The sequence below is a fragment of the Coenobita brevimanus genome, chromosome 23, assembly GCF_032717465.1.
Source record: "Coenobita brevimanus isolate Jiangsu-jjx chromosome 23, ASM3271746v2, whole genome shotgun sequence".
NCBI classification, from domain to species: domain Eukaryota; kingdom Metazoa; phylum Arthropoda; class Malacostraca; order Decapoda; family Coenobitidae; genus Coenobita; species Coenobita brevimanus.
Window position 1 is genome coordinate 73280788 of NC_136976.1, and position 11479 is coordinate 73292266.

General features: G+C 41.0%; 1 protein-coding gene across 1 annotated transcript in view; it reads left to right on the forward strand.

The window, feature by feature from the left end:
* Positions 1-1619, forward strand: part of LOC145392797 (ADAMTS-like protein 5) — a 44460-nt gene extending 42841 nt beyond the window's left edge. Inside the window, exon 12 of the mRNA XM_080267084.1 lies at positions 838-1619. Coding sequence (XP_080123210.1) covers positions 838-1619 — 782 coding nt within the window. The remainder of the gene's footprint in view (positions 1-837) is intronic.
* The last annotated feature ends 9860 nt before the right edge of the window (positions 1620-11479 follow it).

Sequence of the window (11479 nt, forward strand, 5' to 3'; positions counted from 1 at the left end):
GGAGAGGCTGTGGGGGTGCGGTTAGGTTGTGGAGTTGTGGTGTGAGGTGGTGTGGTGGTGGTGGTGGTGTGCGGGTATGGAGGAGTGGGGAGCGGGGTGGGGTAGGGTGGAGGTGGGGTGTGACAGCTAAGCGTGCGACTCATGCAATTAGTCACCACCTTCCTCTTGCCTCAGTGTTATCTATACTCATTAATCTCAGCCTCGACAGACACGTACCAGAGTCATTAGGACCGGCAATTTAGTTTAGGCCAATTATCACATGCATTTTTTTGCCATGGATTTATGAAGATTTAGAATTTTCGAAGGGGGAAAGGGGAATCGTCTCCTTCATCCTTCTCCCCACCTACCAGACGCAGATTTACAGTACACGTAGTAGCGATCTGTGTGTTCAAAATGGACGGTGGGTATCAGCGCTGAAGTGGTGATATGTGAAGGTTCGTGCCACGTGGGAGGACTGCTGGATCTCAGGGAACGGGCTGGGGCTTGTGTTCAGATTAGGACACATAAAGTAAAAAAAATATACAGGAAGAAATATTAATCTATTTCCCCCGTGGAGTGGTGGTGGGTGTGGAGGCGATGAGGGAGCGAATGTGGTGCAAAGTGGCAGCACAACAACTTTAATTAATAGTGCAGGTAATATCAATGTAACTACAAGTAATATTAACTTGTCTCCCTTCCCCACAGTGTTGCAGGTGTTGGTAGTGGTGGTGGTGGTCACGAGGCAGTGAAAGGAAGGGGCGGTAGGAAGTGACGGTACAATTGATAATAATACACAAGTAGCCTACTACGTGTAATATGCCGGTACAATTAATATTAACCCAACTTCCTTACCTACAGTGCTGCAGGTGGTGGTGGTGGGTCGTGAGGCAGTGGCAGGAAGGGTGCGGTACGAGGTGACGGTACAACAGTCGTACAAGAACACGGTACCGCTGCTGCACCGGGAGTACCTGTGGCTGGAGGGTGCGTGTACCTGCCCACACCTGCGCCCAGGCCTCACCTACCTGGTCATGGGCGCCACGGAGCTGAGCGGAGGCGGTCGTGAGCTGCACCTCCTCCTGCCGCAGCACACCTACGTCCGGAGGCTGCGACCGAGGCACCTGGCCAGAATCCTGAGGCTGCGGCACAACGAGATGCGTTTCTGCCGCCCATGGAGGAGGGACCAGCGCTTTGTGCGGCCGACATCCGAGCACGCCAGACGGGAGCCAGAAGAGGGCCTAGAACAAGAAAAACACGAGAACATAGTACATATAATCCAACAAGAACAAGAAAAGCATAATAACACTCATCATCAACATCAAGATCAGCAACTTGGTAATAAGAGCCATCAACACTATCAAGAACAGCAACATGAGAACAGTGTACATCAACATCACCATCCACAACACATGAATAAAGTCCATCAGCATCAAAAGGGGCAACAAAGTACTAACAGTCATCATCAACATCAGCAGACTCAGCATCACCCAGAAGACCAACCAACAAACAACAGTCATCATGAGCATCAAGAAGAGCAGCATAAAAATATAATCAATCAACAGCGACACCAAGAGAAGCAACATGTTACTAAAAGTCGTCATCAACATCATCCTGAGCAGCAACATGAGAACAGTGTACTTTAGCATCATCAAGAGTTCCATCGTAAAAATATTCATCATCAAAATCATCGACACCACCAACATGGATATCAACTGCACCACATCAAAAACAATCACAACAACGAGAAAATGAATGCCTACAAAACGATCAGCATCTATAACTACAAAACAATAAAACAGATGAACATCGGTATCTATAACATCAATAGCAACACAAAAGGAAAATATTACATCATCCATAACAAAGAACAGATGACCAAGAACGGAATGCCGTTAAATCATGAACAGAATACAAAATAAAGTTCATCAGGAATAAAAACACAAGCATCAAACCCACTATTATCACGAAAATGTACAGTTTTGGTCAAATATCCTTTCACACGGCCGGGGTTCCGAACCAGTGAAACGGGATTCGAACCATTCCAACCCTCTTTAATATTGCGAGTCGATCCCACAAAATTTAATGAAGTTCTGGTACATTTTCAGACGGAAGAAATTAATTGTTGACTCGTAGCTGTGTACAAATGCGTACAGTAACATCGCTCCACCTTTAGCTGAACAGTTATGATATTTGTACATACTATTCTGAAAAGTCTTAGCTTTCAAATATCGTAATACTGGGTTTCGAAAATCATTGCTCACTATCTCATTATTTGTCGTTATGAAGTGAAGCAGAATATCTCCACTTCTAGCCCGCATCCTCATTCCCAGTCTGAGGCTCAAGGATTTTTTAACCATAAAAAATAAAATAGCAAGAGATTAATACCATATCTGCAGTTCCCAGGGTGACAGTGAAAGCAACTAAACTAGCAACAGTTATACGGGACTGAGTGTTGTGATGTCGCCTATACATTAATGACACACATCATGAAAGAAAAACTATCAACCTAAGTTCTTTATAAGAGTACTACAGTCCCTTTATTTTAACTTGGCAAACCTGAGATATGCCCCCATTTTCAGTGCTGAGCCATGAATGGGTGACAAAAGATGGACAATGGCAAAAATATCAGGTGTAATCATTTGCAAAGGGGACGGTGCATCTTTGTCAGGAAACTTAAAACGGACTCAAGAATCACCAGTGGATACAAGCAAAGCAGAATGGTGTCCATAATATTCTTGAAGATATAAACTTGTAAATACATACTTGACGAGAGAGTCATGCAGTGTATTAATTGCCCATTCTGTTTCTTGCTGTGGAGCAGATTGGTACATGCAGATTTAGTAATGGTAGCTGTTACATCAACCTTAGCACGAACAGAACGAATTTACCCCTATGACTTTAAGGTGTGGATTTGTGAATATGCCGAGTGAAACAAGCATGAAGTGTGTAATAAATTTGTTCTTTTTTCTGTTTTCTTCGAAGGAACAACTGGGAACCCGCAAAAGTTCTCTCTTCTAAGGAAAGTCAACGAACGGAAAGCCAGAGTTAGTATGTATACGTTTATACTGAGAACCTCAAACAGTATTTACTAGACTGGATGTTATAAACCAACAGAAAGACATGTTGAGATAGACTCCTCTAGATCTGATCAGCCGTATACAGTCCAGTGTCTACATACAGTGCCCTTTAGCATCCTTTGATATTCAACCAGGGGATGTTTACCTACCGTTTCTAGTAATACAGCATAAAGATGGAACCTTATATTACGTAGGAAATGCAGTATACGTTTAGAAATTTTTGCCTTAAAATGGGAAAAGTGAACAGTAACAGTACTTGAGGAAAACTGTTGCTCACCTAGGTAAGAATAGTTTTTCCAGACACTGTCATGAAAAAACTGAGAATACCAGCTAAATTGCACAGAAGATAGTCGACCAGAAAATGGATTAGAATGCGTGGATAGACAGGGGCTTCATACCCACCGCTCAGAAACTCATAATCTGTGCTCGAAATATACAGTACCCTACGCAGTTACCATTTGATTGATTGTGTAAATATACAGAATACATATAACACCACACCAGACATATAATTTGTTATTTATCAGTTCATTTATATTTTCGTACCGATTCTCTTATTTTGCCTGCTATGTAAATAAATGTAAGAAACTACACAACAAAATGTCATAAATAAATTGTTAGCATCTGGAACTGTATTCTCAAGGATTTCCAAGGTCACAACACCTCTCCTTTACCACTGCATTATTGCCTATTACACGTTAATTTTATCTTATATGCTTCTGATAAGGACTTGATCACTACTAACCTCCGCATTACGAGAAGTCTCCCTGTAGTTGTGGATTTCAAGACTAAAAAACAGGTTAAAGGGTATCAGTAATGTACATGAATCATTAAGGTGTAATATGGAAAACATATATCACTAAGGAGGAGGTGACCACATATCTTTTTGTCATAGAAGGAGCCACTAGAGACATAGCATAGTCTCCTATGGCTTAAATGCTCTGGACTATAGTAGCCTAACCTCTGGTCCACAGGGATAAGGGCCTGACATCTTTTTCTTGTTTTTAATATAATGATGTCTGATTACTGCAGCTTCATGTATAATACAGTGATGGTATTGCCTATCAGTCAAGCTTAGCAGACCTTCGTGATGAACTAAATGTTCCACCTGATGCAAATACCAAACCAACAAAATCTAAAACAACATACATGGCAGCACTTTTGAGAGACTCTTAGTGGAGGTAATGATTCAAAGGCATGGATTAGCAGGAAACAGCATGGTAAAAACAAAGCACTGATAAATAAATAAATAGATAAATAAATACTTAAAAATTGCCTCAAAGGACCCCCAAGCAGCCCCAGGACTAAATAACAGATGTCCTTCAGCACCTGTAAATAAAGATGTTATAAAGACAGCTTATTCAGCTCTTCAGGTTGTATTCTCGTGTGCTTAAGAGTTTGCCTTTAGCTTCCTTAATGATCTATATTCCATCTTGAATCTTAATATTGTCTTGCCATTGCTTTTTATCGTTAGGAAGGTTGGATGAGACAATATTTTAATCTGACGAGCTACTCATAAACTAAACTGGTGTGCAAAATCCAAACAAAATTACTGAGAATGCTGGCACATCAATTGATGGTTGCCGATCTTCACTATGACCACGTCAATTGATGCCAGTCGGTTTTTAAGGGTTAAAATCAACATGGACTGTACAAGGGATTATTATCATGACATAAAACAAGGAGGAATAAGACAGCATCTTAAACTCACAAGAATACACAGGGTCTTCTGTCTAATGTTCTTAGTCTGTACATAATATACTTAGTTCTGTGTATATGCTAGATACAACAGTGCTGGTATAGCCACTCTTGTTATACTCAGCAGCATACCTCACCCCCTAGCCACACGATTACGAATATTGTTCGAGTTTTGTACATACTACAGACAATAAAAGGAAGAGTGATATAAAGTGTTTCCCTCTTTATTATTATTATTATTATTATTATTATTATTATTATTATTATTATTATTATTATTATCATTATTATTATTATTATTTTTATTATTATTATTATTATTATTATTCTGATCAGGCCTTAAAGACTGGATGGTGATGATGATGATGATGATGATGATGATGATGATTATGATCTTTATTATATATGTGTATTTTTTTTTTTTTTTTTGGTTAATGTTATTGCTATTTTACTAACAGCTGTAGCATATTGTTTTCTAATATAATTTTTCAGTGTATCCGAATAAAGACATAGACTACTCATGCCATTCCCTGAGGTTCAAGAGTCCACCTACTCAGCAGTAGATGACTTTAACCAAAAAAAAAATCACCCAGACATGCCAATATATCCCGAACCGTCCATATTGAAGACCTCTCCCATTCAGATCTGGCGTAACGATATCTCCTTTCCGATCACGTTCCAATCCACGCCCATGAAAAACAAGTGAAAGGTGAAACGGCAGGCGTGGAAGGGAAGCTTTTACTGTGAGGGAGTGGAGGGCAGTGAGGATTAATTGGTTTGTCTGCACCATCGGCTATATCGCTGGTGTATGTTGCCATTATTTGATTTTAGAATTTTTTGCCGCTTTTGAGAGTGATGATGATGATGAGGATGAGGAGGAGGAGGAGGAGGAAAGCGCGATTGAACTGAAAGAGTTAAAAATGAATACTGCTAATATGTACATAGATAAATAGATAGATAGATAGATAAACTCCGTAATATGAAATGCCATGAAGACTTGCTAATTATAAGTTTAGCTAAGGATAACTGGACTTTTTTTTTTTTTTTTTTTTTGAGAAGGTCGGACGATTTTAACTCAAGAAAGCCTACCTTAAAAAAAAAAAAAAAAAACGAAAAATGGAAATCGTCTTGAATGAGAACTCTGTATTTTATTCAAACAAATGATGGACGAACTTCCGTTTTTTATCAATTTATTTTTAGCTCAGACACACCCACTGCACAGCATTACTAAAAGAGACTAATTAGAAAAAGAAAATGCTTGACTCGTGTGATAAAAGGCACAACCACAAATTCTTTTTTGCTAATTAGAGTTGATCCTTATGCTAACTTTGGCCACGTTCCCGGAAAATTAAATGCTGCAATAATGTAGGTAAAGGAGTGCAATTGCAGCCATCGTGGTTTGGTGGGTGTACCTGGTTCTTGCGAGACCTCATCTAGATTATGCTAGCCAATTCTGTTTTGACCCCCCTACAAATGTGCATAATTTAAAATGTATTGATCGTCATCCTAGGCCAAATTTCCACTTCTGAGAGAGACAGACAGACAGACAGACAGAGGGCAAAGGAGCAGCCAAAGAAGCGTAGGCACAAGGAAAGAAGCACGAAGGGAACAGGTGTGAAGTGAGGGGAAATGAGGCAATGTGGGGTGAAGTGATGAGAAGAAGCAGGTGGGACGCAGGTGTGAGATGAGGTAAGATGATGTGAGGTAAGGTGAGGTGATGAGAAGAGGCAGGTAGGACGGAGGTGTGAGATGAGGCAAGGTGAGTTGATTTGAGATGAGATGAGGTAACAGGAAGAAGCAGGTAAGGCTCAGGTGTGAGGTGAGGCCAGCAGACTAATTAGCAACTACCCAAAAAAGAAGAAGAAAAACAGCTACCCACTAATCCGCACAAATTCCTGGACTCGAGTTTGTTGCATGCACTTGATCCTCCCACACCTCACCCAAAAAATAAAGGTGTTGTGCCAGAAGATGAAAAGTGTGTGTGTGTGTGTGTGTGTGTGTGTGTGTGTGTGTGTGTGTGTGTGTGTGTGTGTGTGTGTGTGTGTGTGTGTGTGTGTGTGTGTGTGTGTGTGTGTGTGTGTGTGTGTGTGTGTGTGTGTGTGTGTGTGTGTGTGTGTGTGAGAGAGAGAGAGAGAGAGAGAGAGAGGGAATATTACAAAGCACCATCTTGAGAAAATGTACCCTAGTATTTCATTTATGCAGCCTGTGTTTACAGGAAAGGGATGTGTGAACGTGAGACAGGCAGAATTTTCACGTGCATTTTATTCATGAATATTATGTCGATAGTATAAATAGATAGATAGGTAGATAGATATAGATGACAAGGGAATATCATTGAGTATTTTGAGAGGCAGCAAAAATGTCTAGAAAGTTGTATAGAGAATAAATTAACTTTCCCTCCAAGAAAATAAATTCACTGGTCATTTTAAACAACCCTCGTCATTCTTTTCACTCTATTGATTCCTGTGTCACGCTTATCCTCTCACGCTACATTCAAACCAGTCTTTATAATGCCTTTGGTTATTCAGTGCAATATTACCTGGGGATTGGGTTGTATTGATGATGATGATGATGATGATGAATGCTGTTGTTGCCTTTATCATCATTATTATTATTGTTATTATTATAATGACTATTCTTGTTATTACTATTATTTATTATTATTAGTAGTAGTAGTAGTGGTGGTAGTAGTGGTAGTAGCAGTAGTAACAGTAACACCACATCTCTCTCTCTATCAGTTCTCTCCATCCATTCATCCATCAATTACACCTTCAGTAATCCCACCCCTACAGCTCCACTCTCCACCATAATCCTGTTGTAATCCCGCCCAATAATTTATCATCCAAACATCAACATTTTACACACCCACACCCACACACACACAAACACACACACACACAAACACACACACACACACACACACACACACACACACACACACACACAACACACCCACTCACACACACACACGCCCTGTCATGTTTCAGATAATGTTCAGTGCATGTTTTTTTTTTTTTTACATAATATAACTGTTCAAAATGTTCCGCTGGAGTGGAAAACCCTTTGAAGTGAGAGAGAGAGAGAGAGAGAGAGAGAGAGAGAGAGAGCGCTGCCAGTAAAAAAAAAAATAATAATAAATAAGAAAAAAGAATGCGTATATATAAATTTTAAAAATGTATAAATAAAAACGAAAAAAACTAGAAACGCAAAACTAAAAAAAAAAAAAACAAAAAAAAAAAACAGGAATAATATGATATCAAATTATGCTAAAGAAATAATATCGAATTTTGGTATTAACTGAAACTCAAAAATCCATGAATATCAAATGACAAAAAAAAAAAAACATGAAAAGTATATATCAAAAAAAGGAAATATTAATATACTTGTTCATCGGTATATTAAAAAAAAATAATAATCACAAACAAAATTGCATAAAAAAGTAATGGAAAAAGTATCAGCCAAAATTCTCTCTCTCTCTCTCTCTCTCTCTCTCTCTCTCTCTCTCTCTCTCTCTCTCTCTCTCTCTCTCTCTCTCTCTCTCTCTCATTCATACTCCCACTCACTCCTCCACCGCCCACACAGCCTTTAGCAGTTTTCAGTTTTAAGAGAGAGAGAGAGTATATCGCTTCTTCCTCCTCTTTACGACCTCCATACTGGCTTGTATTCTTGTTTACTTTGGAGGAGGTCCGTATCGCCTTTTCCTTAGCGATTTACTTTGTTCCTTAAACTTAAATAATTCTACTGTATGTTGGTATTATTAAATACGGTAGGTAGATAGGTAGACAGATAGATAGATAGACAAACCGTAGACAGATATACAAACGGATATCGATAACTGATAGACAGAGACACAGATAGACAGATAGATAGAATGATAGAGAAATAGACAGACTGATAGATAAACAGGCAAACTCTTCGAGGTAAACACTGCCCCTCCACACTGGCCCCTCCACATCACCCCCCCATTCCACACTGCCCCCCCTCCACACTCCCCCTCCCCCTCAAAGGAGTACAAAGGAATACAAAGGACCGCAAACAACAACAAACCTGGTACTTTTGCGGGGTTTATTTGTAAAAAAAAAAAAAAAAAAATCCACTACGATATCTGACACTATGAGATGAAGATAAAAAAAGCAAAGGAGAGCAAAACAAGACGGACCCCCCCAATCCCCCCACCAAACCCTCCAAAATTCCCATTCCACACTACTCTCCCTCCAATCCCTCCCCTCCTATCCCCCCCTCCCTCCCATCAACTCCCTATCCAGTCCCTCCCCCCCAATTCCCCCCCCCCTCCACAATGCCCCCCTCCCCTATAAATTCCCCCTCCCCTCCTTCTCATAGTATTATTTTTATGATGCTCTCCCCCTCCTATTGCTCGGGCCTCACCTTCTTCTCTCTCACATTCGCTTTTACGGCCATGTTTAGATCTTGAGAGAGAGAGAGAGAGAGAGAGAGAGAGAGAGAGCTATTTTCCAACTTTCCTGTTAAATTTCCTTCAGTCATTTAAACCCCTTAAGGTGTTTTTTCCCTTCAGGTATCATAAGGTCTGTGTGATCTGTATGTCTATGTAACTCTAATTAGGTACCTTTAACTCTCTCTCTCTCTCTCTCTCTCTCTCTCTCTCTCTCTCTCTCTCTCTCTCTCTCTCTCTCTCTCTCTCTCTCTCTCTCGTCCTTGCAACTTGCTTAATCCATCTAATCCCCAAATCTTTTTATTTTGTACTTCCTTCACTTCTCTCTCTCTCTCTCTCTCTCTCTCTCTCTCTCTCTCTCTCTCTCTCTCTCTCTCTCTCTCTCTCTCTCTCTCTCTCTCTCTCCATGGGGGAATGAGAAACTGTATTGCAAAGACAACGTGACTTAGACTCTCTTCCTCCTCCTTCCTTCTTCCCTCCCTCTCCTTCCCTCCTTCTCTCCCTCCCCCCTCTCCCTGCCTTCTCTCCCTCTCCCTTATCTTCCCTCCATCCCACCTTCCTGCTCTCCTATTTCCCTCCTTCCTTCCACGCTCCTTCTTCCTTCCTTCACGCACCTTCTCCTCCTTCATTCCTTCATCCTCCATCTTTCTCTCTCTCCCATCTCTTCTCTTTCTTCTTCTGACCTTCTCTCTCTCTCTCTCTCTCTCTCTCTCTCTCTCTCTCTCTCTCGAGTTGAATTGCAGGCCCCTTGTGACTAAACTTCCCTCTCACACCCGACTTCTTCTTCTCTCTCTCTCTCTCTCTCTCTCTCTCTCTCTCTCTCTCTCTCTCTCTCTCTCTCTCTCTCTCTCTCTCTCTCTCTCTCTCTCTCTCTCTCTCTCTCTCTCTCTCTCTCTCTCATCCATGTCTAGCAGCAATGAGGCCAATTAATCCTTTCAGAACGATGACGAGGACAGGAGAGGGACTCCTTCACGTGGTGGCACTGATATAACCGGGCAGCTCCTCTGACCGCCTATCTCCCAAAAAGAGGATGGTGAACTGCAGGATTGGGACAACTTCAGCCTGCAGTCCACTGGGTTCACACTGAGATAAAAATGGGGATATAACAACAACAACAACAACAACAACAACAACTACTACTACTACTACTACTACTACTACTACTACTACTAGCCTACTACTACTACTACTACTACTACTACTAAATGCAGTACAAGACCTCTTCAGTTCGAAAGGGTCGCTACTAAAATGGGGAAGGAAATTTTCTCCTGGGGACAAGGCGTTAAAAGACAAGTAGTGCCTCGAAAGGTCTTACGATTCATAGTGAGGAGGTATTATGAATGAAGTACCAAGGAATAAGGCATATAATACGACACTGAAGTTGGTGTTATTGCTTCTCCCTCTCTCTCTCTCTCTCTCTCTCTCTCTCTCTCTCTCTCTCTCTCTCTCTCTCTCTCTCTCTCTCTCCCTCCTTGTTACAAACTCTCATCACTTGAATGACAGCAGGAGTCAGATTTCCTTGCACACTCTCTCACTTTTTCCTTGTCTCTCTCGTTTTTATTCTCTCTAATTATTATCTTACTTTTTCCTTGCTTCCGTTTTCTCTCATTGTCTTGTTTTATTTTCATTTGTAATTTCGACTTAAATTTTTGAACTTATCTCTTCGTTCTCTCTCATTCTACTGCTACTACTACTACTACTACTCTCTCTCTCTCTCTCTCTCTCTCTCTCTCTCTCTCTCTCTCTCTCTCTCTCTCTCGCTCCTGATAGAGTTAAGAGAGTCGAGAGAGAGATCTAGTTACCTCCAGACCCTCCCTCCACTCTCTCCTTCCCTTCCTTCCTTCCTTCCTTCCTTCCTTCCTTCCTTATTCATTTTTCATTGTTCTTCTCCTTACTTCCTCCTCCTATCTTTACTTTTTTCTCCCTTCCTCTTTCTCATCCCTTCTTTCTTTGCTCAGAGAGAGAGAGAGAGAGAGAGAGAGAGAGAGGCACTGCGCTTCTCCTTAATATCGGATTTCTGGTTTAGTTATCCTCTCTCTCTCTCTCTCTCTCTCTCTCTCTCTCTCTCTCTCTCTCTCTCTCTCTCTCTCTCTCTCTCTCTCTCTCCCTGACCCAATTAAGCATTTTCTCTCTCCACCCTTCTCTGTTTTTCCTACCCTCTCCATTTCCTCCGCTGTCATCTTCTCTGTCTTTTTTTCCTCTCTCTCTCTCTCTCTCTCTCTCTCTCTCTCTCTCTCTCTCTCTCTCTCTCTCTCTCTCTCTCTCTCTCTCTCTCTCTCTTCTTTCCCTTCCCTGTTAATAATTTCCTACACGCCAC